General features: G+C 40.6%; 2 protein-coding genes and 1 non-coding gene across 3 annotated transcripts in view; 1 reads left to right on the top strand and 2 right to left on the bottom strand.

Annotated features, from left to right (window-relative positions):
* Positions 1–2858: 2858 nt before the first annotated feature.
* Positions 2859–2965, top strand: LOC125922191 (U6 spliceosomal RNA). Its single transcript, XR_007457627.1, has one exon. It is a non-coding gene; the product is annotated as a U6 spliceosomal RNA (small nuclear RNA).
* A 4432-nt stretch (positions 2966–7397) lies between these two features.
* Positions 7398–22273, bottom strand: NFKBIZ (NFKB inhibitor zeta). The gene is made up of 12 exons (XM_049628108.1): positions 21890–22273; positions 19433–19572; positions 18922–18952; positions 18700–18803; positions 17832–18601; positions 17031–17136; positions 16496–16642; positions 16245–16308; positions 15777–15946; positions 14811–14921; positions 14516–14683; positions 7398–12437 (listed from the first exon to the last, which is right to left on the bottom strand). The coding sequence occupies exons 1-12, from the start codon at positions 22176–22178 to the stop codon at positions 12384–12386; spliced, it is 2154 nt and encodes a 717-aa protein (XP_049484065.1). The 5' UTR covers positions 22179–22273; the 3' UTR covers positions 7398–12383.
* The window catches only part of NXPE3 (neurexophilin and PC-esterase domain family member 3), a 67415-nt gene continuing 59093 nt past the window's right edge, over positions 19516–27837 (bottom strand). The window contains exon 8 of the mRNA XM_049628109.1: positions 19516–19572. The gene's annotated coding sequence lies outside the window, so the exon portion shown is untranslated. The remainder of the gene's footprint in view (positions 19573–27837) is intronic.

Below are 27837 nucleotides of genomic sequence, written 5' to 3'. Positions count from 1 at the left end.
GCACATGCCTATGGCCAGACTCCCTAAGGCTTACAGTAACTTTGGAGAGCGATTACCACAGAGACAAGAGTAGGATAGAGATACTAACCAAACAGTGCTAGTAGACAGGGAAGTTCTGGCCAAGCCAGAGTGACAAGACCTTGTTATCAATTTATTATACCATACATCTATCTGAGATACAAGAAAAAATTAGAACCATCCTCTAGGGTAAGGTCCATTTCAAGCCCACCCTAACAAAGTCTAAAACTAAACATTTAAAAGATCTGCAGTAAAAACTGAATTCAGAGGTTGAGACCTGCCAAGATAGAGGGTGTTGGGAAATATATTGAGCTTTCCAAAGATGTACCCTAGCAAAGCATAAAGTCAAGCCAACAGAAGCACAAGGTAATCAATCAGTAAATGAGCTGCCTAACAGAAGAAAAGGTAACGCTTCTCAAAGAAAAATAACAAAAGTCTAGAACCTATACAATGCATCAATTAATGTCTAGTACACAATAAGAAAAATTACTAGGCAAACATGACCCATAGTCAAGGGAAAAGCACCAGTCCCAACATTACTAAGATGAGGTACTTAGAAGACAAGGACTTTAAAGCAGCTGCTATAAATATGGTTCAAATAATTAAACTGTGTGTGTTCAAAGAATTTAAAAAAATATGAACTTAATGAATAAAAATATAGGGAATCTCAGCAGGGAAATGTAAACTGTAAAAAGAACTAAATTGAAATTCTAGACTGAAAAGTACAATGACAAAAAAAATAATGGCACATCAGACATGGAAGAAAAGTGTCCCTGATGAACTTGAACATAGCAAGACAGATCTATATAAATTATCCAAACTAATGAATAGAGAGAAAATAGATTGAAGATAAGCAAACAGATCCAAAAAGACCTATAGGAAAATAGAAAATGGTCAAAATATATGTAATTAGAGATTTAGAAAGTAAAGATGAAAATGGAGCTAAATAGACTTGTTTACAGAAATGACAAAAAGACAAACCACAGACTGGGAGAAGTTTTGTAACATGTTTATCTGACAATGGACTCAGAGCTAGAATATATTTTAAAGCTTTTACAACTCAATAATAATAATACAGAAAATCTATTTTTTAATGGGCAGAAGACTTGAAAGACACTGCACCAAAGAAGGTATATGAATGGCTAAAACGTACAAGAAGAAATGTTCAGCATCATTAGTTACCATGGAATTGCAAATCAAAGCTACAATAAGATACCATTAGAAAGGGTAGCATATAGGGGCACCTGAGTGGCTCAGTCAGTTAAGGGTCCAACTTTGGCTCAGGTCATGATCTTTTGGTTTGTGAGTTCAAGCCCTGCATTGGGCTCTGTGCTGACAGCTCAGAGCCTGGAGTCTGCTTCTGATTCTGTGTCTCCCTCTCTCTTTGCCCGTCCCCCCCACTCTCATTCTGTCTCTCTCTCTCAAGAATAAATAAACTAAGAAAGAAAGAAAGAAAGAAAGAGAGGCTAGCACTTAAAAAAACTGACAATAGCAAGCATTGAGGAAGATAGACAACAGTGAGGTCTCCTCCACATTGCTACTGAAAGTGAAAATTGATACAACCACTTTGGAAACCAGCTTGACAGTTTCTTTTAAAGTTAAACGTATGCTTATCATATGGACCAGCGACTCCATGCCTAGTCTCCATATGAAACAAAACTCTATCTCCACACAAAAACTGCTCATAGCAACTTTATTTATAAAGAGTCAAGAATTGGAACAACCCCAATGTCCACCAATAGCCATTGTTGAATGGCTAACAAATTGTGCTATGAACACAATAAAATACTACCTAGCAATAAAAATATAACTACTAGTAAATGCGACCATGTGGACGAATCTCAAAAACATCATGCTGAGTGAAAGAATCTGAATGCAAAAGAACACAGTCTGTACGGTTCCATTTATATGGCGTGCAAGAGAGGCAAACTAATCTATAGTGATAGAAATCAGATCAGTGGTTGCCTGGAACAGTGAGTGGAAAGAGGGATTGCCTGCAAAGGGGTGTGTATAAGGAAACTACATGGTGTGATAAAAATGTGCTACATCTTGACTCTGGTGATGGTTATATGGGTGTACGCATTCATTGAACTATACACTTAAAGTGTATACCTTTTATTGTATATAAACTATACCTCGCAAAGTTGATTTTTAAAAGGATAGTTGCCTAACTCTAAATTAGAAGCCTTATCTTCATCATCATCCTACAATGAGTCATTCAGCAGTAAATTTTACAAGGAGCAAGTTCTTTATGAATCACACACAGGCACCCCAAATAAATGTCTAGCCATTTGTGTTATACACGCATGGCTGGGGAAATAGCTGCCCATAAACTAGCCCCTGCCCATCATCCCTGATACTGGGCTACAGAAGAAACTGTAGCTTCAGTTCTCATGTTCCTCAGCATCTTCATTAATTATTTGTTGACCAGTTCCTGTAATAAGTAAGTGTCTGCATTTATTTTATAAGTAAGTTCTACCATTTGAAATCTTGGCTGCTGCAGAGTTTAGGGGTACATTCCCTACAAAATCTGCCCCAGTCTCATACCAGAGGTAATCGTTAGTCTGACGGCATAGTGAACCAACACTAATGCTTGTCAGATAAGCTATCCTAATTAACTTCCCTGCTCAAGGACCCTCTTAAAGCCTTTTTTGAAAACACAGGCAATAAGAAAACTAGGCTTTCCTCTCCTTGAAATTTTCCTATCTGCAGTCAGAAACTGATGGACAAAAAGCAAAGCATCCTGAACTCAGGGCACTTCTAGCCCATGAAATGACCACGTGTGCAAAGATGAGTGCCTCTATCTACTTACAGATTTGGAGCCTTCCTAAGGCAGCAGGATGCTCACTTCAGCAGCACATATACTAAAATTGGAATGAAACAGAGAACATTAGTACGACCCCTGCACAAGGATGACACACAAAATCCTTAAAAAACAACAACAAAAAGAAAAAAAAAAACATTCATAGAAAAAGAGACCAGACTTGTGTTTATCAGAGGAAGAGAGTGGGAGTTGGAGAAATTAGATGAAGGTGGTCAAAAGTACAAGCTTCCAGTTAGAAGTACTGGTAATGTAATGCACATGATGTCTATAGCTAACACTGCTGTATGCTATACCTGAAAGTTACTAAGAGAGTCGATCCTAAGAGTTCTCACCACAAGGAAAAACAAAAAAATGTTGTGACTATATGAGGTGATGGATGTTAAGCTAAACTTACCGCAGCAACCATTTCACAATGCATAGATGTTAAGCCACTATGCTGCACACCTTAAACTTACATACAGTGTTGTATGTCAATTATATCTCAATAAACTGGGGAGAAAGGAATAGCAGGAAATGCATAAAATCTCACTATAAGCTCAAATCCTGTGTTATCTATTGTATTAGTTTTTCTCTGGTACAATTTGCATAGCAAATTACCACAAACTTAGCATCTTAAAACAACATCCATTTACGATCTTACAGTTTGGCAGGTCAGAAAGCTAAGTGGCGTTGGATGTATTCTCTGCATCGAGGATAACAAGGCCAAACTTCAGGAGCCACCTGGGCAGGACTGTAATCAGAAGGTTCTGGAGAAGAATCTGCTTCCAAGCTTATTCAGCCTGTTGGCAGGATTCAGTTCCCTGGGCAGGTCAGACAGAGATCCCATTTTCTTTCTGGCTATCTGGAAACTACCTGCACTCCTTGACTCATGGTCCCCCTTCCTCCACCATCAAAGCCCATAATTGTAGGTTTAATCCTTCTCAGGAATAGAATCTCTCTGACTTCCTCTTCTATGACCGGCCAGAGAAAATTCTCTTCTTTCAAAGGGCTCATGTGATTAGACCAGGTGCATCTGGATAGTCTCCCCATCTTATTGTGGGGAGACTCTCTCTCTCTTTCTCAAAAATAAATAAACATTTTAAAAATTAAAAAAAAGATTTTTCTCTCTCTCCATCTGCTCCTCTCCCCTGCTCAAGCACACACACTCTCTCTAATAAAAATAAATAAATAATAAAATAATAAAATAAATAAAGTTGTCTTTAAAAACAAATGCTACTACTCAGTAATTCAGAGCCTACTTCCCAGATTACAGTAATTAAGACTGAGATACCATAAAAAATACCAGATTTAAAGTTGAAGGAACTGTGTTTAAATCCCAAGAGTTCAGGGCAGAGAGAAATCAGGATGAGCTGGGAATAACTTCATAGAAGTGGCACCTGAGGAGAGCTTTCTAGGATGAAGAGAATTTGGGTAGGCAAGAGCATGAGCAGAGACAGGAACGAACAGGGCATCAGCTGAGTAGTGAGGAGACCCACCTGACAGCCTGAAATAATAGAAGGTCAGACAGATGGGGTAAACTAAAGAAAACATGGCTTTGTAAATCAGAAGAGTTTGCATTTGATTCAGTGAGCAACACTGAGCCTTTGAAAGCTTCTTAGGTTTCATAAGAGTATACTAGTTAGAAATTGTTGGATTGGTGAGAAAAATAAGATTAGAGGAAGAGTAATTAGAAAGCTAGGAGAGACACAAATTGTTCATCTGTTAGAAATACATACTGACATTCTATGAGGAGTGGGGTGGGCTTTAACATCTTCAAGAAAAAAGTAAGGGGATTGAAATACAAATGGTAAAATGATTACAATGGATGGAGCTTCCTGATAGGTTCTCAGGGCTTCAATATACTATTCTACCTACTTCTGCATGTTTGAATGTTTCCGTAATGAAATTTTTTTTAAGCCTATTGTGGTAATCAAGGAGTGAAGTCATAAAAACCTAGACATGGGTGGTGGCAGGAAAATAGAAAAAGAAAGATGAATTCAACAAATATTTTGGCCTTGGTAACAGGTCATGATCTTGAGGTTCATGAGTTCATGATATAACAACTTCAGCTGAGGGAAGGGGAAAAAACGGACTCATTTATACAGTCTTGTAAATAAAATGTCTTAAAAAGGAACCTGTCAACCTGAGCTTTCAATGAAGTGCCTCATCCGTGTGTATGATCAGAATGTGCATAGAAATTAATAATCTGTGTAAGTTAAATTTCCACCTATAGATCTTTTTCTCTGTCTACTGCACCACATGAAAAAACTGGAGAGATTTTTATTAAGTTTAGAGAGTCTGTTTAGAAAAAGCTGACTATTAAAAATGTAGCTTTGTTTAGTCCATACAAAAAATAATTTTGTAAGGCCCTAGAAGTGTCTCGTTTATTTTTTTTATACATGGCAATATAGTATATTAATTTTAAAGTTTTCCACGCATTGAGTCCAGAAACTTATCTAAAAAATTACCCAGGTGGGGCACCTGGGTGGCTCAGTCAGTTGAGCCTCTGCTCATGATCTTAAACTCTGTGAGTACAATCCCCACGTCGGGCTCTATGCTGAGAGCTCAGAGCCTGGAGCCTGCTTCAGATTCTGTGTCTCCTCCTCTCTCTGCCCCTCCAGCTCTCATGTTCGCGCATGCTCTCTCTCTCTCAAAAATAAACATGAAAAATTAAACAAAAAAATTACCCAGGAATCTTCTGGGTACAAGCACCCAAAAGTCCCAAATGCTTTCTTGTTTTCCGAAGTGATATATTTGTAATTTTCTACAAAATTGCTATCCTGAAGATGAACATTCCTTATTTCCATATCTGCAAGGGCCTAAAAAGGAGAATTTTTTGACAATTTTAATGTAATTTTAGAAGGAATACTTCTTGGGGCAAAAAAGGAGGAGAAAGGCTTTTCAAAGATGAATGAAAGTGATACCCAAAGTAAAAAAAATCATTCGGAGCCATTTCAGAAAGACAGGCCTTGATGGGCAGATTCCCACTGAGACAAATGCTCAATCTCAAACCCTAAGCCCCTGAAAGGAGCAGTTCACCTGCAGAGAAGCTGATCCTGAGGCCTTCCATGAGAGACAACTGAGGCAGCAGCCCACACTCTTACACAAGCACCTGAAGCTGAAGACCTGCAGAGAGACTGTTTGGCTGCAGATACAGAGAAAAGGCCATGTGCGTTAAGACCCCACTAATTGAGAAAATAAACAGTGATTTCAAATGTATGCTACAAATCAACTAAGCTAAGGAATCTAATATTATTTCAGAATCTTAGATCTGTCCCTGTTGTCAAACCCTAAGGTGCTAAGCTGTTCCAATAGGAGACATATGTTGCATTCAGGTACCAAGAGGTACCCAGAGCTATTGAAATCTCTACTTTCAATTAAATAACCAGAATCCTGCCACTTGAAAAAGTAATATCTAGACCTAAAACACTATATTGCAATGGATTTAGGCAAAGTGGATCAGTATTTATTGTCTGAAACCATGGACTTCCTGGAGTTGATCTTTCACTTTCAAATGTCTGTGGTTTCCTGATTTTATCATTACAAGGTCAGATGTCAAAAATGAAGGCGTGTAATTTATGATCATGTTGCTTTTTACATGGGCAGCTCTAGGTAGTGTGATCAAGGTAAAGAGTAGCAAATTTCTTCACATGTGTACCAGAGAATGGAATGACTGATGATAATCAAAGAAGCTTTGCTCTAAGTTTCAAAAAAAATTAAAGTTCTTTTAACCATTATAATTTTTTTAAGTTTACTTATTTGAGAGAGACAGAAACAACGTGAGTGGGGGAGGGGTGGAGAGAGAGAATCCCAAGCAAGCTCCTCACTGCCAGCACAGAGCCCGACATGAGGCTCGAACTCCTGAAACCATGAGATCATGACCTCAGTCGAAACCAAGAGTCAGACGCTTAACTGACTGAGCCACCCAGGTGCCCCAAACGTTATAATAATTTTTAAATTACAGATCAATAATTATTTTATCGTTTCTACTAAAGTTTATCAATGTTAAATGAGTCTCCTGCTCAATGCCAGGTATTACAGCTAATAAATGAAATGGAGATGATGTATCCTCCATTAAGTCAATTTTGTATAACAAATGCTCATAGATTCTGAAGACGAGACTACAGGATTGCTCAAAAAGAAGTATTCACCTTAATCATTTTGTGAAAAGAATAATGATAGGAGAAAAGATTACAAAACCTCTTTCCCTGGTGTAGTAGGTTAAATGGTGGCTCCCAAGAAGACATGTCCACATCCTAACCCTCAGAACCTGTGAACATTACCTCATTTGGAAGAAGGGTCTTTGCACATGTAGTTAAGAATCTCAAGATGAAGTCATGCTGGATTATCCGGTGGGCCCTCAATCCAATGGCAAGTGTCCTTTAAGAGGCACACAGAAAGAGAAAGCCATGTGAGATGGAGGCCGAGACTGGAGCGATGCCACCACCAGCCCAGGAACGCCTGCCTGGAGCTGCCAGAACCTGAACCAGGCAAGGACAGATTCTCCCCTAGAACCTTTGGAGGAAGCATCGTCCTGCCAAAACCTTCATTTCAGAATTCTGGCCTCCACAACTGTGAGAGAATAAATTTCTCTCGATTTCAACCACCGGGTTTGTGGTAATTTGTTACATAGTCTTAGGAAACTAATGCACCTGAGGATTAAAAACCAAAATGACCCTAGAAAAGTGTTTCCTGAAAGCAAAAAAAAAAAAAAAAAAAAAAAAGACAGGTTCAATGACTCCTGATCTCTCCTTCAAAGCTGGTTTCTATGACATGGGATCCAACGTGCCTGGCTCGTAGCAGGCATTCATCAGTTTGCTACCTTATCCCCCCGGGTATTCCAGGAGCCCATTCTGTTACCACCATATGGCCACTGCCCAGCCACACGTACTCTCCAAAGTCAGCATTTCCTAAATAATTTAGACTAAAACTGTGCACTAAAATCATCTTCACATATACCTGCCAGGAGCCCTGAAAACCCTGGAAATTCTGACTCAGGAAGTCTGGGGTGGGGCCAAGGCACTTGCACATTTAATAAGTTTCACAAAAGATGCTGATATCCAACAAAGACCGAAACCTTGAAACTTGGCCATTCAGCAGCTGAAACCAGAGTTGGTATAAAGCTGAAGTATGAAAGTATTTCTGCACTAAAAAACGTGTAAACTCCATGTGAATAATAAAATATTTATACATTGAAGTATAAACTATGCTGAGAAAATATAAATTAAAAAGAGAGCTATAGAGGCGCCTGGGTGGCTCCGTTGGTTAAGCGTCCAACTTTGGCTCAGGTCATGATCTCACAGCTTGGGAGTCCATGCCCCACGTCGGGCTCTGTGCTGACAGCTCAGAGCCTGGAGCCTGCTTCAGACTCTGTGTTTTGGTCTCTCTCTGTCCCTCCCCTGCTCACACTCTCTCTCTCTGTCTCTCAAAAAAAGTTAACATTAAAAAATAAATAAATAAAAAGAGAGCTGTAAAAGTAAACTCAATTTGAGAATTACTTCCTTGGACACCTGGGCGGGTCATCAGTTAAGCATCTGACTCTTGATCTCACCTCAGGTCTTGATCTCAGGGTCATGAGTTCAAGCCCTGCATTGGGCTCCATACTGGGTGTGGAGCCTACTTAACAACAACAAACAACAACAACAAAAAAAGAGGAAGTATTTATTTTCTCTCTACCACGTGTCAGATACTATGCTACTCATCACATCTGATGATAAATAAGATGGCCACTCCCCTCCTCTCAAGGGCAAATCCAGGGCACTACCAGAAAAAACAAAAACCCAGTAGTCTGGTCTCATCTGAAATCTCTAATCTGAAACCTCATATCCAGGCCTGATCTCAGAGGAACCATTGAGAACTTAGCCAGTGGATGAAGTTGATTTCTCCCTAAGGTCACATTCAATACAGAACTGATATTATCATAAAATGGATGTGGTACTGAGTTTAAGAAGTTGACATTTATTAAAGGTTAGAGGAGTTTGAGGAAATTCTTTCCTGATTAAGTAAAAACAATTAAATGTTACTGATTTGATTAACAAATAGATCTGTAAAATTTGGTCGTTTGAGGGGAATCCTTCGTGAAATACCAAAATTATGGTACTAGAGTTAGTCCTTTACATTTTCTTAAATTTTTAAAAATGTTTTATTATTTATTTTTGACAGAGAGAGAGGGACAGAGTGTGAGCAGGGGAGGAGCAGAGAGAGAGGGAGACACAGAACCTGAAGTGGGCTCCAGGCTCTGAGCTGTCAGCACAGAGCTGGAGGCAGGGCTTGAACTCCCAAGCTGTGAGATCATGACCTGAGCCGTAGTCGAATGCTTAAATAACTGAGCCACCCAGACGCCCCTAGAGTTAGTCCTTTACAAAAGGACTGATTTTAAAAAGAGTACAACTATGCCCATTTTTGTGAAATGGCATTTTCGTCTCATTGATGTCATTATTAGATTACACGGCTGAGTCAGGTTCCAAACTATAAGTCACTAGTTCATTATTACTTAATAATAGAACTCTGGCTTGAGGCATTACTTCTTCCCAGAATCAATGATCCCAACCAATATTTACATACATTCATTCACTCATTTAACCAATTCTTTTCATGAGCTCCTTCTATGTGCCAGGCACTGAGGTTGCAGCAGTGAGCATGAAGTCTTGGTTTCTGTGGGGCTCATTCTTCAAAACAACATCCCATCAAGAGCCACCCCACATACCTCTGCAGCAGAGGTATGTTATCAATCACAGCACCCTCTCCTGCCAAGCCCCTGGATGGCCTGAGGATGCTTCTCAACATGCCCTTCATGAGAATGCTTCCAGTAAGAGGTAGAACACAAGATGAAATTGGCCATCCAGATACTAACAAAACTACACTGAATCACTGGTGGTTTCCCCGAAATACAATTGCCTTGGTTCACATCATTTTCTGTTTCTGTCCCTTTTACCACCCCTCCTCCTCGTCATCTATGAACATCCAAATCAACTCTTGTGAAGGCACAGCTCAAATGCTCTAACTTCAAGTCTCCCTTGTTCTCCCCTTTGAGATATAAATTCTTCTGGATCAGTATTTCTCCCCCCTTTTTGTTACCTAACAAAGTGCATGCCTTGTCTGCCACATATACATCTTAAGAAATATCCTTTTTATGTCTTTGAATGCCTCATATTGTTCATTATACAGCTTTGCACTTTGCACGTGCATGCACACAGACACGCAAGTCATATGCTTGCTAAGCACTGGTTCAATCAACTAATTATGAGAGAACTTGGGATTAAGAGAAGAGTTAAGCTCACTTGAAAAAAGCTCACTGTATATCTGTTTCACAGGGGTGTATCGGTTCTACTGTTCTAGTTATCAGGTTGCATTGCAATGCAATGAAAGAAGACAAATTATATTTGACCTACAGAAATATTTCACCTACAGACCTACATTTACAGAAATAAATGACCGACAGTAGATTCCTAACCTGAGCCATGGACTCTTAGCATCTGTAAAGTCCCTGATACTGTATGCAGAATTTGCATATATGTGCATAGGTGCATTTTTCCAGGGAAAGGATTCATAGCTTCTAGCAGATTCTCAAAAGAGGTTATAAGAGTAGAATAAGTGCAGAATAACTGACTGACACTGACAGATGTTGGTATGTTTGTTCTCACACGTCAAAATGGCATGTTGGGAATGAGAAGGACACTGTTTACTGATCTTCCCAGGCTGGTATCTCTCAGGATGATTCTGTTAATATCCAAACTGTTTTCCCTATGCTCACTGTTCCCAGAAAATAAAGTATGAAAACTAAAGTCACAAACATAAGAATTAGCTTTCTGGTACATAAATTTCTAAATGATCAACAGTAACTATTAAGGTTTCATGATATTTTCAGAACCCAATAAGCCTCTACAAACTTGGCAAACAATCTTTTTATGTTAAATCATATACACCTTTAGGAATCATGTTCTCAAAAAAAGCCAAATTAAAATATATTAATATTTAATTAATATAATATAATCATTAACATATTAATATTAAAACATTGATAAATATTACTGTTTTATAATATTTAATATAATATTTTATTGCTACTTTATAAATTTTATATTTTAATTAATATATTAATAATTTAAAGTTATTTAGATTAGTAATCAATAGCAGTTTTTCAGCCTAGGGAAATATAAATAAGGGCCTAGAAAAAGAAAATACACATCCTTAAGATGAACGGTATTACTGAATTAATGTTTATTTAAATCCATGCATGAGTTTTTCCATGAGTTCATAATACAGCTGTATTTACAGATAGTAAATAACTATAACTAACTTTTGTCCACAAGACATACTGGGTCAAACAATGTGATCGATCCAAAGGTTATCTTTTTTAAAAGGATTTAGCTATGAAGATGATTAGTCAGTCAGTTGCTTGTGGGACTTCTCATTAAAAAAAAAAAAAAAAAAAAGGTTTTTAATGAATCAAATTTATTACAGTGAATTAGTGTGTGCAATCAAAGCCAAATACATTCCTTGGTGTATGCAAGAGTAAAAAGCAAAATAATATTATAGAATCAAGGTTACTCAAATATAAGGCATTTTTTTCTGGATGGTAATGTAAAACATCATAGTGTATTAACATTATTTGACAATAGAAAACCAGTAAGACACGGTTCAGTGTTGACTTTTTGATGTTCCAATAAAGGTAACAAAATTCCAGCAAGTAAATTACAAAACCTAGAAAGTGAGCCATAGAGGTGTTCTCCTCAAGAGCATGCAATTCATTACAAATAATGTGTTTCATCTCAATGCAGGAGTAAAAGCATATTTACAATTCAAACAGAGCTCTGTCGGCCAGGAGGGGAACGACTCTCCATCTGCTTCATCTACAGAGATGGTAGACAGATGATGATGACACAGCTCTTTGGAACATGTATAATTTTTTTAAATAGTGACAATTCACTTGTTCTTTTCTACTCTGTTGATTTACACATTTCAAATGTGGCCATGTCAATGGCCAAATATGTACAAATACTTCAAAAGACAAAAACAACAACTGTATACAACTTGCAAAGATCAAATTTTAACCATGGTACATTTCATCTAGTCCAGCACCTAGACACTTTCCAACACCAATAACGGCCATCAGGTACTGCGTTAGGCCAAATGAAGCCTCAACATGACAAACAGATTTATTTTTTCCCTTTCAAATGCTGTCCTTTTCCTTACAAAAACATTTACAATTGACCTACTTTTAAACTGGCAATAGCTACACGAGCAAGGCCTGATGCCACAAATCAAAGCCTTGTCCTACCCGAAAACGACTGTTAATTAAAGTCAATTTTACCACTCAAGATTAAATTCAGGTGTGTAGATCCCAGATACCTGGGTGTGAAATATTAAAATCTGCCGAAAGGAATTAGATATTTTTCTTCTTTTCCTTTAATATAACCCACTATATAATAGTGAACTAAATATGTTTGTTTCCTAGAAACAACTTACATTTGCCAATACAGGGCAAATGGTCTATGTACAGATACATTAGGACTGCCTAACTGACAGTGAGTGTTGCCGACGAGGCTCCACGTCAATGGAGCTAATATGGTGGAGCTTTCTGCTGAATGGACTTTCCCTTCAGGATACGTCGGATCTGGAAGAGAAATTAACAGGATTGGTGAGCTTTACTTTTTATGGTCAAAGTACCGTATTTCCTTCAGAGTTTCACTCTTTTTTCACATCCTCTAAACCGTTCACGTCAACTTGTAAGTAAACATATGAAGAAATATGAAACAATACATGTCGAGACTTTAAGGTGACTTTAAAAATACCACTATAACTCCTTTCAAGACTTATCACAGATCTATAATGATCTTTGAGTGCAAGAGAGTAAAGCATCTCCATTAAAAACTACCTAATGTTGAGGGGCGCCTGGGTGGCTCAGTCAGTTAAGCATCCGACTTCAACTCAGGTCGTGATCTCATGGCTCGTGGGTTCGAGCCCTGTGTTGGGCTTTGTGCTGACAGCTCAGAGCCTGGAGCCTGCTTCAGATTCTGTCTCCATTTCTCTGGCCACCCCCCTCCCACCCATTAGCACGCTCACTCTCTCTCACTCTCTCTCTCTCAAATATAAGTAAATATTAAAAAAAAAACTACTTAAAGTTGAAAATCTCCAACAGCTTAAATAAGACCTATATAATCCTTTCCTAGTCTCTAATACTGCTATTTGTGAGAACATTTAATACAAGGCAGTAACGATGGTATATTACAGTATCTCACCTATTTTGAAACCAGCTTGAACTAACAAGAACACAGAACCCACTTCATACACACACAAGTCAATCTTCAAATACCCTTCAAATGAGAATAGCTGCCATGGTATCCAATTAAAGCATCTGTGCATAATGTATGCCTGGTGATTAAATTTACACACCAGTCTGACAAACATCGCTGTATGACTGCATACCACATATAGTGAAGTAGAGGCAAACACTGGGCTTTAAGCCTCTGCCATTTACTAGTAAATGAGGATTCCTGTCTGTGGGATCTCTGAGTCCCCATTTTCTCAGCTGAACCTTTACACTGCAAAGTTTTTGTAACTATGAAGTGGTATAACATACATGAAAACTCTTCACAAGTTATTAAGAAATTCACTTTAAGTTATCAAGAGCTCTACAAATAGCATTTGTAGATGCTGTAACATTGCATAGCATTTGTAGTCCTGTAACATTATGGTCATAATGAGGGCTATGAATCAAAGAAAAGGCTAAATTGCATTCCATATGTTTTATTTTGTGATTATCAAAGTTTGTAATGACCTGCCCATAGCCATAGTTACCCTCATTTACCCCAGGGGAAGATTTCCATCAAAAATATCTTAAGTTCTAGGGCACATGGGTGGCTCAGTTGGTTAAATGTTCGACTCTTGATTTCGGCTCAGGTCATGATCTCACGCACAGTGAGATGGGGCCCTGCATCGGGCTCTGCACTGACAATTTGGAGCCTGTTTGGGACTCTCTCTCCAGCCCCCCCATGCCCCTCCCCCACTCGCTCTCGCTCTCAAAACAAATAAACTTTAAAATATATATATATATGTATCTTAAGTTCTGAAAAGATTCAGTTCTTGTTATCAAGAGAAGTTGAGTCATGGGAAACTCTTCAATCTCCAAAGATAAATGTATCACTGTAGAAATAAAGCATAACTGTGTTTAAAGTATTTCTAGATTCTGAATTACATAAACAACCTTCCATTTCCTATTTAGTATTAGTTAGTAGACAGAAATAACTGTAATGGCTAATGTTTACTGACCACTCACTATGTCCCTGGGCTATTCTGAACACTCTACAGGGACTGACTCATTTCATACCCACAATCTGAAGGCCCATCACTCACCAAAACTAAGACTCTCTTTCCTCGATGTCTGCAGGAGCCCTGGCACCTCCTCCTTCATCAGCTTCCAAAACCTCAAACCATTCTGACTGACTCTACACCTAACTTTGTGTTACAGAAGAGAAGACAATCTGACTTTTGACCATTTTGAGGCCATGGATAACCCCCAAATTTCTTCCTCTTCCCTTAGAAACAAAGCAATGGACTCCAAAGTTGCTACCAAAGGCACTGGGAGACGCAGACACTGACAGAGCCTGCCTAAAGAGCACCAGCTTGCCTCTGCCCAGCACAACCACATCTTCCTTTATGTTTCAGACTAAGTGCCCCTTCTGTAGCTCCCACCTGTTCCCCCACAGGGCCATCAGGAACCAAATGCACTGGCTGTTCATTCTCCAAGTTCCGAGTACTTGGGTCTGCTCCCTTCCTCATCAACAGGCGGACTGCATCCAACTGTGTCACCCGATACTGAAGGCTGGCAGCAACATGGAGGGCAGTGTTTCCATTGTAAGCCTAAAGACAAAGAGATCAAATGACACCTATCAGAAAGGGAGGTTTTCATGAAAGCTGCTCAACAGCCTGAAGAAGATGCAAAGGTCATTCCATGTCTAGTGCAGTTACTGAGGCTTTCTAGAAGTACCTTCGCATTCACAAAAGACAGGCAACTGGGCAGCTCCAGAAAAAGGCGAATGAGTTCCAGGTTTGCTTCTTCAGCTGCCAAATGCAAGGCTGTGCGACCACTTTTACGATCCTTAACAAAGACAAGAGGGGAAAGAAAATGAACATCCAGACACCGCTTTTACATATGCTTTTCACCCAGGCTCACAAATGTCTGACTCACCCTTAGTGATTCACTGTGAATGCTGTCTTCTCCGCAAAGCCTACCTTCATCCCAGGGTAAATGAAATCTTATTCCTCCTAAATTCCCCCATCAGTGTGCCTATATGCCTCTGATCACAGTCTGCTCTTACATACATGGTGGCCATAAAATATAGAAACACAGACGATGCTATTTTACCATGTGCTGTAATACAATACAATAAAACATTTACTATGTATCCCTTGTGTTTCCAGACTCGGTGGCCACCCTGTGTAGACTTATTAGCTGCAGTTCTCACCTCTTCCACTTCCCAAGGTATTAAGTATTTTTCCCCCAGAGCTCCCAACTCAGTGCCTTATACATAGGAGATACTCAGCAAATAAGCCTCAAATTTAAAGAGAACAAAATATTTTCCAGTTTAAAAAACAGAAGATTAAGTCCAGGTCCTACAACAATAAAGCAACCCTTACAAAAGCGCATCACCCTTATTATATGAAAATGGAAGCCAAAATGACAATACCAATTTCAAGCATTTTCTTTTCCTTTTAAACAAAGACTAATTTATTTCACAGCTCAGTGGTCTTTTGAATGATAATCTACAGATTAAAAGCAAATCGAAAAAGCTGATGATTTTAAAACCTAAGCTTCTTAACTATCCATATGCATTGCTATTCACCCCATTAATTGAAAAACGGGAAAAAGTTTTAATTTATACTTCGGAAATAAGGTCTTTTGCTCTAACCACTTTTCTTCCCTATTCCATCTCCAAACTCTAATGAGATTTACCTTTGCTTCCACTGCTGCTCCCATTTGAATCAGACATTTAATGGTGTCAACCAGACTCTTATTCTTCAGCAAAAGCTCCTGAACTTCAGGTGAATGGGGCTGTTGATTTCTCTGCAGTTCATGCACCACCGCATTGTGGGCCACGACCGCACAGTGTAAAGGAGTCAGGCCTAGAAAGTATAATAAAGCAGTGGTCAAGCATCCATCAAGTATTTCAGTTCTTCTACAATTACAGACCTGGACAATTACAGTTAGGACAGCCTCCAACATGAGCTAGAAGTAGGCTCCCCAAGAACTAGTAAGGCAATCTGAAGATTCCCTCCACTGGGTCTTGGTGCTAATTTTATCTATAGAATATTTTAGCTTTAATCACCTCCCTTCCTTCTTGGAATAAAACTTAACACCCCTGGAACTGGCGAGTCCCACTCTCTACATGGCTTTTCATCCAATAACATTTCTGTCGCTTACCATCATAGTTAGTTGCCTCAAGATCCAAAAACTGATTGCTCTTCACTGCTCCCTTCTGAATTGCCTGCCAAATTTAAAGACAGACACATGTGAGCAAAAGACAAGTTACACAAATACTTATCCTATTAGTAACCCCAAGGAATGAGTAGGTCAACTAAAAATATACATTCTCGCAACAGGCAACCTACATCTAACTTCTACTATCCAAGCCCTACCTCTGTGGCCCTGTGATAGCAGAAGCAGCCTCCTACCTGAAGCACCTGAGAGTGACCTTTCTCAGCACAGACATGCAGAGGGGTTCTTCCCCAGCAGTCGGTTGTGTTCACCTGGGCCCCAAGGTTCACCAGATCCTGCACAATGAGATGCTGATTGGCAGCCACTGCCACCTGAAAGGCGCTCTGTGGACATTCAGAGGGAAAAAAGATCTTTTAAAAATACATAACACTGTCCTGACAAGGAATACGAACATAAACTAAGACTGAGGGGAAAACCCCACATAGAGAAAATAAATCTTATTAAGAAGCAATAAAATACTGTAACACAAGGAAACTAGAATAAGCTTAGGGCGTGCCTTTATTACACCCAGTTAATCTTTGGTCAAATAACTACAAAGTTAACGTTAATAACTTGAAGGTTGACGGTGGCAGAGTCAACATCTCAAAGTTAATATTAACTGAACTCTCTTGGTCTGCAGCTCTAAAATGATGGACACATAAATATGAGACTGGCTATTGTTCTCTTCACCATGACCACATCTCTGCCATCTCACTCTGTCAAGATCCTCACCTGTCCATTGTGCTCTTTAATATCCAACATATGAAGCGCATTCATCTTTCTTGCGAGGACATAGGAAAGTGCCCTTCTCCCTTGGGCGACGGCAATATGGAGGAACCTGGGAAACACGAGAGGAAAAGAGAATTACTTCTGACTTCACTAAGTTCATCCTTGAAAAAATAAATAAATAAATAAAAATTCCTCCTTTAGCCCCCTTCTTGACATGTTGGTGCACTCAAATGACACACCGTAGAGTATAATTTGTCTTTTCTGCTAGGTTGATAATACATCTGAGGTGCAAAAGGATGTGTTAAGCTACCAGAAATAGTTAGAATGCCAAGCACCACGCTGATGACTTTAAATTGATTATCTTTAACATTCCCACAAACCCTATGAGGGAGGCCTTTTCATTTTACATGTCAAGAAACTCAGGCACAGAGAGGTTAAATAAGTTGCCCACGGCCACAAAGATGTCATGACAGATTACGATTCATTCTACAAGTCAACTCACAATTGATCATTAGCAACTAATCATGACCTGTTTTTGCTCCATAGACACAATCTATCCTGGGCTTTCAAAACTTATTATTCAAAGAAGACACATAAACAAGTAATCTATTCAGCCAGAAAGTAAAAGAAAGGAAAACGCTTAAAATATTAGCTGTCACTGAACAGCAGTTTCTACCTACTCTAGTCATCCCAATTAGCCACTTACTAGGGTCTGGCTTGGTGTGCCCTAGAGAAATTCTGTGCCCACTACTTCTAACACGTATGGTTTACCAAATTAGGTACATGAGAGAAAAGGATACTCACGTGTCACCATCTGCATCCTTTGAAAGAAACTGATCTTGAGAGATATTTGCCAATTTGCTTTCTTCCTGTTCTACTTGCCACTGGAAAAATGACTTCCCTAACTGTGTGGTGTTCATTGGGTTTCCGATGATGTTTGGGAATGGCAGTGAAGTGCCTAAAAGGGTAGAGCATGCGTCATGCCCCATCATGGCCTCACAGGCGCCATGTGGCATCATGTTGAAGTTCTGCAGGTGTGCGTCATTCTGTTGCTGAACACTGGGGGAATTCTGAATGGGAACAGCAATATTCTCAGGTTCCTGACTACTCAGAAGAGATGCAAAACTTTGATCTGGGCAGAACTGTGGTTCTTGACCATCAAAGAGGTTTGGTTCATAATTGGGGGACTGGGACGTTCTGGAATAAGGACTGTATTCCAGAGTTGGGTTGTGGGTGTAGTGCTGTGGCTGCAAGTTCTGGCTCTGTGGAGAGTACTGGTACAGGGACGTCTGATCCACCATGTGTGGGGAGCTGCTGACTTGGAACGGTTGGTGTTTCTGAGGTGGCGAGAAGACCTGCCCTCTGTGGAAGTCCTGACACTGTTCTTGGGGAGAGCCCTGAGGGACCACCACAGGGCTCATCCAACTAACTTGGACGGTATTCAGGGAAACCGGGCTGCATTCATTCTTAATGTTGATTATGTTCTGAAGCAGATCAGCACTGCTGTCCTGTTTGGATTCACTGTGATGAGCATCTTCCATGCTCTCTGCGGGTGTTGGTGTTTGAGGTGGTGTCTGGAAAAGAAGAAAAAGTTAAGTTGCAGACTCTCTTTCAAAATTATGCCAGGAAAAATTTTCAAAGGGTATTCAGAGGAAAATAGTGAGATATTTACCAAAAACTGGGTATGTAATAAAGCTGGCCTTTTGCAAACTGGTCCATCAGACAATGAATCAGGTCCTTTCCTTTTTCCACTATATGATACTGTGTTCTTCAATTCTATACCCAAGAAAGGAATATGGAATCTGTGATCACTTTATTTTCTAAATTTTACCCATAATCACACTACATTATTTTACTCTAAAGCCCCCATATTACAAATAGAAGGAACTCTTACCTGTGAATTGCTCTCTGTTCACACTTTGGGTCTATAAAGAAAAAGAATTTCTAATTTACTGCATATCAAATGGTTTCCTGCTTAATAAACATCAATAAGCAGACTTAACTTTACCACTCTTTACAGCTCACCATAAATCTGACAGTTATCCTAGCAAAATTTATTTTCTATCTTAATTTTCTTTCCCCATTTTCCCTTTCACCTTAGTTCAACTGAAGTCAAGACAAAATTAATAAGCCCATTAGAGTTTTCCCCTTCTAGTCAAACTTTTCCATTTCAGTTGATTCTTTGCCCCCAAGTTGCCTTCATTTATTCATTCATTAAATTTCTCTTGTGTGCCCAGTACCGGCCTAAGTGACAGGAATACAGCAGACAGAGACCAATGCACCCTCTATCCTATGACTCTGGTGTGGTCTACAAAAGAGCTACTGGACCCAGGTCAGAAGAGAATAATAACTACCCTGACAGAATAACCTCCCTTCCTCAACCCAAAACAAAAAAGAGGTACCACCTTAAAATCATCCACAGCTTGGCCAGAAGCCTTCTGTTTATGACTTCGGATATGCAACAGGAGTTCCTTCACTGAGTTCTTCACACGAACACCTTGAAAGGGTCCTCTCTGCTGCCTTCCAACCCCCATATGGGGCTCAACTGTTCAAAAGAAAACAAAACATATGCCAATTAAATCTGTTTACAGACACAAATCTTGACAATCTCAAAAGCATAGCCGTCTAATGTATGAAGTCCCCAACAAACAGATTGCAAAGACTCTCCAACTCACTCTGGCCAATGGCCTTGCATGTCAGTCCCCAGCCCTACCTAAGCGTTCTTCATTTCCTAATACCTTTCTCCCCCAGGCACCCTACGAAAATAAAGCTCAAAGAACTGTAGTTTCAGGGGCCCCTGGAGCCAACAGATAAACCCAAATTAAGCTTCTTTGTCTTTCAGCCCCATCCACCCAAGAGACACAATCACAGATTTTGCCACCCTCTCATAAATCTGTAATTATTCTTAACTTTTGAAAAACCATGGGGGAGCGAGGATAAATGATGGATTTTCAGCTTTTTCAAAACAAAGACTTTATATCCACACATACATTTAAAAAGTCTAATAATTCCACTCACTTAAGAAAGCACAAAACAAACTTCCTCCAAAGATCTCAATGTGCCAAGGTCTAACAATTAACAATGTCTCAGAGGGGGGATGGGCCAAATGGGTAAGGGGCATTAAGGAATCTACTCCTGAAATCACTGTTGCACTATATGCTAACTAATTTGGATGTAAATTTAAAAACATAAAATTTAAAAAATAAACATAAGAAAATAAAAAAATTAAAAAAACAACGTCTTAGGTTTCTTAGGCTTTCCATATTTAAATTTTAAGATATACTTTAAAATGTAGTCTATGAGTACAGCATTCCACTTCTGACCACTACTATGTCATAATCTCTTGGGATGAGTTGAACACAAAACATGGAAGAAGTCAGGAAATGAATAATTGAGCCACTCAGTTGAGTAGGAAACAGTTAGAAGATGGGACAAGAAACCATGCCTAATTTGAATAGACATAGACCTATCAAACATATGAGAGGAAACCCACTCAATGGTAGGGCAAATTAAAGAATGAGTGGATTTTATGTTTAAGTTTAGGAAAACCTTGTCAGCATCTAACAGCATTTCTCTGGAATGACAGTAGTTAATAATTCAACGTCACAGGGAGAAAAATTCAGTTTCAGAAATCCCCTATGTCTATGTGGTAAACCAAGGAACGAACAAAACAGTTTCAGAGAAATGAAGGCCAAATGTGAGAGAAAAGGCTTGAATACACGCACATGCACACACACACACACACACACACACACACACACTTTGCATCTGCTAAAACATACATACATTTAAAATACAGAGAGCACCTTATGAAATCAAGTGGCTTAAATTACTTTTTAAGTGAAAATGAAAACTCACTTTTTATAATAAAAGACAACCAAAACAGAAGTGGCTAGCAGTAGGGAACACACCTGAACAAGAATGTTCTTTAAAATCATGCTGATTAGACTTTATAACACTTGAGATTATCTAGACTTTCTTTAGTCTGCCCACAGTGCCATCCTGTTTCCCCCCAAGTTATGCAACTCGGCTCTTTAAGAAAAGAAACTAACCAATTCACAGCAGAAGGAAACATTATCCCCATGCCGGCTAGGTTTAGCTTAACCATTCTAAAGCACACAGAAAAACAAGACCGCAGAAATTCAGGGTAGACTTCCGAAACTCGAAAACATCACACACTAAAGTCATAATGTGAGCTGGTTTTTAGTCCAGTTTCACCTCACATCTTGTTAATATGTTTCCTTTCTTAAATATAAAATCCTTTTTACTTAAAATTTCCACAAATACTTAGGAAAAAATAAGTCGACCATAAACACAGCACTCAAACCTCATTGGGAACCCCAAGTTATACCTACATCAGATCCAAAAACTCGCCACCAGTATGTGAATTTACAGTTTAGTAAAGCTTGAAGAAGAAGAAGAAGAAGAAGAAGAAGAAGAAGAAGAAGAAGAAGAAGAAGAGGAGGAGGAAGAGGAAGGAGGAGAAGGAGAAGAAGAAAAGAAAAAAGAAGAGAGAAAAATCTAAAGTGATTCATCGCCACCCTCAGAAGTCAGAGCTCTGCTCTCAGAGGCGCTGTGAGCTACCAGGCCAGCGGGATGTGACGCCCGGATTTTACAGACAGTCAAAGGGCATTGGAGTTCTACCAACTGCCCTGGCACAGAGCAAGTCTTCCAGTAATCGCCTAACATATGATGACAGTGTGGTTATATACTGCCGCTAAGGGAGGCACAGAGGCCACCTAACTCCCGGTCCAGGTACTTCGCACCTCGGCAGTTCGGACCCTCCCCTCCCAGCGTGTGGGCCGCCCGGAGACCGGGGTGCTGGGGGCGCTGAGGCCGCGCCCGCCGGGGCGGGTAGGTACCTTGCAGCCGCTCGGCGCGCGCGCCACCTCTCGGCCGGGACTCCACGGCCCCGCAGGAGGACACGGACGAGGCGGAGGAGAAGTCGGAGGAGTCCGAGCCGGGCGAGCCGGGCGCCGAGGGCCCCGACGACGAGCAGATGGCGTCGCAGGCGCCCGGGGCCGCGGCCGGGGGCGATGCGCCGTAGAAGTAGGCCAGGTTCAGCGGGCTGGTCATGAGGCCACCGTCGCCGGCCGCGTCCAGCAACCCCTCTCCGCCGCGGCTGTCGTCCAGCAGCTTGTCCACGATCATGCTCCCGGGCTGGGCGCTCGGGGACCCCAGACTCCTGCGCCACCCGCTCGCTGCGCACGACTGCCTCCCCGGCTGTGGCTCTGACGGGCTCGGGAACCTGCCGGCAGGGGGATGGCGCGGGCACGGGCGCGGCCCGGGACTGCCCGGCTATTTAACCGGCCTCCAGGAGCTGGAGGGGGAGGATCGCAGCCTCGCCTGCCTCCCCCGAGCCCGGCCGGGCCATTGGCGGCGTCGGGGCCGCCTCCCAGCCCCTCCTCCGGATGCGCCCCGTTTCCAGTAAAATGTACAGGATGAAGCAATGTGCCCTCCGCCCTCGCCCCGCCCGCCCGGCTCCGCCTCGACTGACCGGCTGTTTTCTCCCCCTTCACCTGGAAACCCCGAGCGAGCGCGGTCTCCCACCTCCCGCCTCCCGGACCGGGACCCCGGCCCCAGCGGCCGGCCGAGAGAAGCCGGGCCGGGCCGGGCCGGGCGCCGGGGAAGAAGGCGCGCGGCGTGGGTGCCCTGGGCCTGCAGAGGGAGCGGTGGAGGCGGGAAGGCAGCGGCGGGAACAGGTCGGCCCGGTTCCCGGGGAGGAGGAAATCCTGGAAGCTGCACGTTCCGCACTCCTCCGTCCGCCCTGGCGCGGCGAGCTTCCCGCCAGCTCCATTTAAGGCGTCTCTGGAAGATTCCTAAAGGCCTGGCTCCTCCAGTGCCTCAGAGCAGCTTTGGTCCTCGGAACTTAACGTTTGCCAAAGTGTTTACCTTTGGCACCCACTGAGATAGATGTTGAAGCCATTTTTCTGTCCTCAAATTATAATCTGGACTACTACTTTTTTTTTTTTTTTTTTTGGCACAGCCCAGTAATAAAAAACAGTGCCTTATACCCCTGTCTGGTTCAAAACTTCGCAAAATGACGAATGTACATACATGTATACGTTTATATTCATGTATATATAATTTTTTTCTTTCTGCATAATTTTACATTTTATCTGATAAACAGGAATTTTGCTGTTTCTTAGCTTAAGTACTATTTATTTTTAGTGTTCATTTATTTTTGAGAGAGAGAGACAGACAGACTTGGGGGGGGGGGGGGGGGGGGGGAGGGCGTAGCGGAGAGCTAGGGAGACACAGAATCCGAAGCAGGCTCCAGGCTCTGAGCTGTCAGCATAGAGCCCGTTGCGGGCCTCGAACTCACGGACTGAGAGATCATGACCCCAGCCAAAATCGGACACTTAACTGACTGAGCCACCCAGGCGCCCTAAGTACTTTAAAAAAAAAAAAAAAAAAATGGATTTACACAATTTTTATTGAAGTCCTAGGAGTTGGCAGGAAAAAAAAAGATGAATGATTATGTCCCTTCTTTCAAGTACATTGTAATCTTATAGAAATGATAAGGTAGGCACACACGTGCTATATTAAAAGAAACCAATTATGATTAAACATCATGATGGATACAAAGTTCAATGAGTGTCCTAAAAAGAAAGACAAACATGGTGGAGGAAAAAAAAAGGTCATGAGGAAAATCTTTGCAAAGGAGAGGGCATTTGAGACAGGCCCTGAAGGATGGGTGGGATTTCAACCAAAATGATTTATAGGAAGATCGAACAGCATGACCAAAAAAAATGAGGAAGAGTCAGATAAAAGCCTACAGTCCCTTTTTAAGGTAGTCAAAGCAAAGGTGATAACATAAATGTAACAGGTAACTTGGTGCCTTTGGGTGGAGCACCTCCAGTGGCCGGCTGAGACGCTGAGTCTTTAATAAACACTGAGTGAACATGGAAGAATCTGGGCAGGCAAAATTAACCCAGAAGCAGCCTAGATGCGGTAAGACTGAGGGGCCCAGAGGCCCTTAGGAACTACTGCATCCAGGACTGAACTGAGCTGACCCTGGTTCAGAGGCAATGAGGAAGAGGAAAGTAAATAGAAAGAAAGGGCTGGGCAGCACTGTTCAGACAGAATGCACAGGTCCGGACCAGCTAAATACGGGCAGCAGTGAAGGGGTCCCCAGTCAGGATGTGGTTTGGGGCCAGATGACCAGGTGAACAGGGATGCCAGCTTCAGATCACAAGCAAATCAGCAGAAGCAAAGTTAGAGTTCCAGGAGGGAAGAGGGATGCAATGAGCTTGAATTGTTACTCAGTATTAATAGGTGTTAGAAGACCCTGATGGGAGTTTCAAAGTAAATAGTCACTTGTTTCTCACAAGTGTTGTATTGTCCCCAAAACTTGCTGCCTTTCCCTTCTCCCAGTCTTTGGTTTTGGTAACTTCTAAAAAAAAATAAAAATAAAAAGGAAACAATTCTTTTGTATCTGCAGGGAATAAAAGACTCCAGTAAATGCAGTCCTGCAGAAACCAAATCACTTAAAGGATGCTCCAAATAAGATGTTAGGCTTTCTCAATAAAATCTATTTGGATTTTTTTTTCACCCTACTAACATATTTTATGTATAATAAAGGCCTTAAATGTCCATTCAAACAAATTCATGCACAATTTTTTTTTTTTTACAAAACTAATTCTCCCCTAAAATTATTTCTGGTTTCACTTGGTATATAAAAATCTAAGCTCAAAATCATAGCCTCTGGAGAACTCATAAATAAATATAATCAGTGAAAGACTAATGTTTCAGAATAAACATTCAAAGTTTTCTATAAAATGTCAAAGCAAGCATACTGTCTGAGAAGACCACAAGCCCCAGTGCCCAATGCCCTCCCACACAGAGTCAAGAATGGTAGTTTGTTAATGTTACTACAAAAAGAAAATTTGAATATACTTTGCTTCATTTACATGTTGAAATATAAACTCAATTTGGTCTATCAATTTGGTTGAATGATGTGACACTACCATTGTTCTAACCAAATGTGATAGAACGTTAACTCTCTGAGAGAGAGCTACCATGTTATGAGGACTCTCTGGAAAAGTCCACTGAGGCCAACAGCCAGCACCAACTGGCCAGCTATATGAGGGAGCCTCCCCAACATATCAGGCCTTCAGATGACTGCGCTGACCAACATCTTGACTGTGGTCTTAGGAGCAGCCCTAAACTAGAACTCCCCCAAAGGCACTTCCAGATTCCTGACAACAGAAACTATATTCAAAAAATGAAGCCTTGAGAATTTGCCCAAGGTCACACTGCTCATCATTGGTGAAGAGATTAAAATCTTCATCTGTTTGACTCTAGACCCTGATCTCCCACTCTCTCTCTCTGCCCCTCCCCCACTCTCTCTCTCTCAAAAATAAACATTAAAAAAAATAACAATAATGAAAAATTTTTTAAAAAATAAAATGAAAAATAAAATAAAAAGGGATATCACAAGACACATTTCCTCAAGGTTCAGATACTCTAACATCTAAAGTTACAAAAAAAAAAAAAAAAAAAAGATGAAAATGACAGAGAGACCCCTGGCTCATGGAAAGAGAAATCTCTAAAGCAACTGGAAGAAACTATAAATAAGAAATAAAAATATGGGGGACCTGGATGGTTCAGTCAGTTAAGCATCCAACTTTGGCTCAGGTCATGATCTCACAATTCATGAGTTCAGGGTCTGAGCTGACAGGTCAGAGCCTGGAGCCTGCTTCAGATTCTGGGTGTTCCTCTCTCTGCCCCTCCCCAGCTTGCTCTCTCTCTTTCTCTCTCTCTTTCAAAAATAAATAATAAAACATTTTTTAAAAATGATTAAAAGAAATAAAAAGATGATGTTTTCCTTGGCTTTATAAATGTTAACTATTCACCTTATTGTATCTTATACGATAGAACATTTCTTAATAGTATTATGGTGCCGGTTAAGTTGTAACACCATATTGAGGTCAATCATTCAAAGTTTTAAAAAAGGTATTCAGTTTTTTAATGTAGATGTAATGAACTTGTCAAATGCCAAAAATCATTTGGTGCAACTTTTCAAACTGGAGATGAAAAAGTCAGTGAAGTATCTTAGTACAATAATTTATACTGCCTTCACTGAAGAAGTGAACATCATAGGTGAGAAATGAATAAAGCCTGGGAGAATTTGTTTTGCTAAATGTCTTCTAGATGAAAAAACAGCAAAAGAAACCATGGCCCTGTACTTCCCAGTGATATAGCAACTCATCAAATTAAGATTCAGCTGCAAACATGAAAGATGATCTTGCCTGCAATACTGCATTTTTGCCTTAGCAATGGATAGATCTATGGACTCTCTGGACTTGCTATTTTGGTTGCATTCATCAGGTATTAGCACTGGCTAATCACCAAAGATCTTTTATAGGAATGCTTGAAAATAAGCATAAGAGGGGCTGAAACATTCAAAGTGTACAATAATCTTTTTGAATCACATCATTTATCCTGGAACAATTGTATTGACATTCGCACTGATGGTACAAAAGCAGTCGTGGGTAAACTGCTGATGCCTTACAACAAATCAAGGCAGCAGCAACAGAATGAAATAGTGGTCATTGTATTCATCACCACCACCCACTCGCAGATTAAAAAAAAAAAAAAATTTCACTTAAGAAAATCCTAGATGAAACAGCAACAATTAATAATTTTATTAAATACTGACCCTTGAAATATACATAGTTTTAATATTCTATAATGATTATCTGGAAAAGCACTTGGCCCATTCGATTGAATGAATTGAACAATGATACATTGGCTTTTGTTCTACTTCAATCCCATTTGAGTTGTGAGTTCAACTAGTCACTGTTTTTATTGGAACAATAATTTTACTTGACTGACAAACTGTGGTTATTCTGACTTGGATATATGTCAGACTTTTTTTTTTTTTTTTTTTTTTTTTTTTAATGGACAAAGTAACGCTGTCATGTCCAGGAGCTTGCTTAAGATTCTCTCTCCCTTTGCCTCTCTCTCCCACTCATGCTCGGTCTCTCTCTCTCTCTCTCTCTCTCTCTCTCTCTTTCAAAAAATAAATAAATAAAATGTAACTACTTAAAAACGTGCCATTCAATTAAATATTTATTAAGTAACAGGTGGTTGGCTATTACAAGGAACACATGTCCTGGGAGCTTATGTAAAGGAGGCAGACTCATAAATGGGTAATTTATGGAAATTTTGATGGAAGTCTGTGTGGGGACCCAGAAAAGGGGCCCTTAAGCCAGACTGTGGGTGAGAGTGAGGGTGGGGAGGAGGAAGGTCAGGGAAGGCCCCAGGAGTGGTAGATATTAATCTGAAAATTGGGGAAGATGAGCATGAATTGGCCAGGTAAGGACAGGGAGCAGAGAAGTGCAGTGTCAGAGCTGTGACAAACCATTCAATTTGGTATTACTGCAGCTAATGAGGAAGATGAGGCTTGTGAGGAAGGCAGGGCTGGGACACTTGCCATTCTAAGAGACTGAACGTGATGCTAAAGATCCTTCCTTTATCCTTCTTTAGATCCATTCTAAGAAATTGAACCTGATCCTAATGATCCTACTTAGGGATCCTTCAATGGCTCCCTAAATAGGGTAGAGGAATTCTTAGATTTGGTCATAGATGTGGCATGCTCATGGCAGTCTTAGATTTTTGTCTTAAATATCTGCTTTTATGGGGCACCTGGGTGGCTCAGTTAAGTGTCCAATTTTGGCTCAGGTCATGATCTTGCAGTTTGTGACTTTGAGCCCTGCATCCGGCTCTGTTCTGACGGCTCAGAGCCTGGAGCCTGCTTCAGATTCTCTGCTCCTCCCCTGCTCGCACTCTGTCTCTCTGTCTC

This window comes from Panthera uncia, chromosome C2 (genome assembly GCF_023721935.1).
Source record: "Panthera uncia isolate 11264 chromosome C2, Puncia_PCG_1.0, whole genome shotgun sequence".
NCBI classification, from domain to species: domain Eukaryota; kingdom Metazoa; phylum Chordata; class Mammalia; order Carnivora; family Felidae; genus Panthera; species Panthera uncia.
The sequence above is the reverse complement of the archived record's forward strand: the minus strand, read 5'-3'. Positions and strand labels throughout refer to the sequence as shown.

Bases quoted from the DNA above. Each gene is read 5' to 3' on its own strand.
- NFKBIZ (XM_049628108.1), bottom strand. From the start codon at position 22,178: ATGATCGTGGACAAGCTGCTGGACGACAGCCGCGGCGGAGAGGGGTTG. The intron at 18,804-18,921 runs GTAAGAGTTCCT...TCTTGGGTATAG, and splicing joins GAACAGAGAGCAATTCACAG to AATTGAAGAACACAGTATCA. The intron at 16,309-16,495 runs GTAGGAGGCTGC...TAAATTTGGCAG, and splicing joins GTCACTCTCAGGTGCTTCAG to GCAATTCAGAAGGGAGCAGT.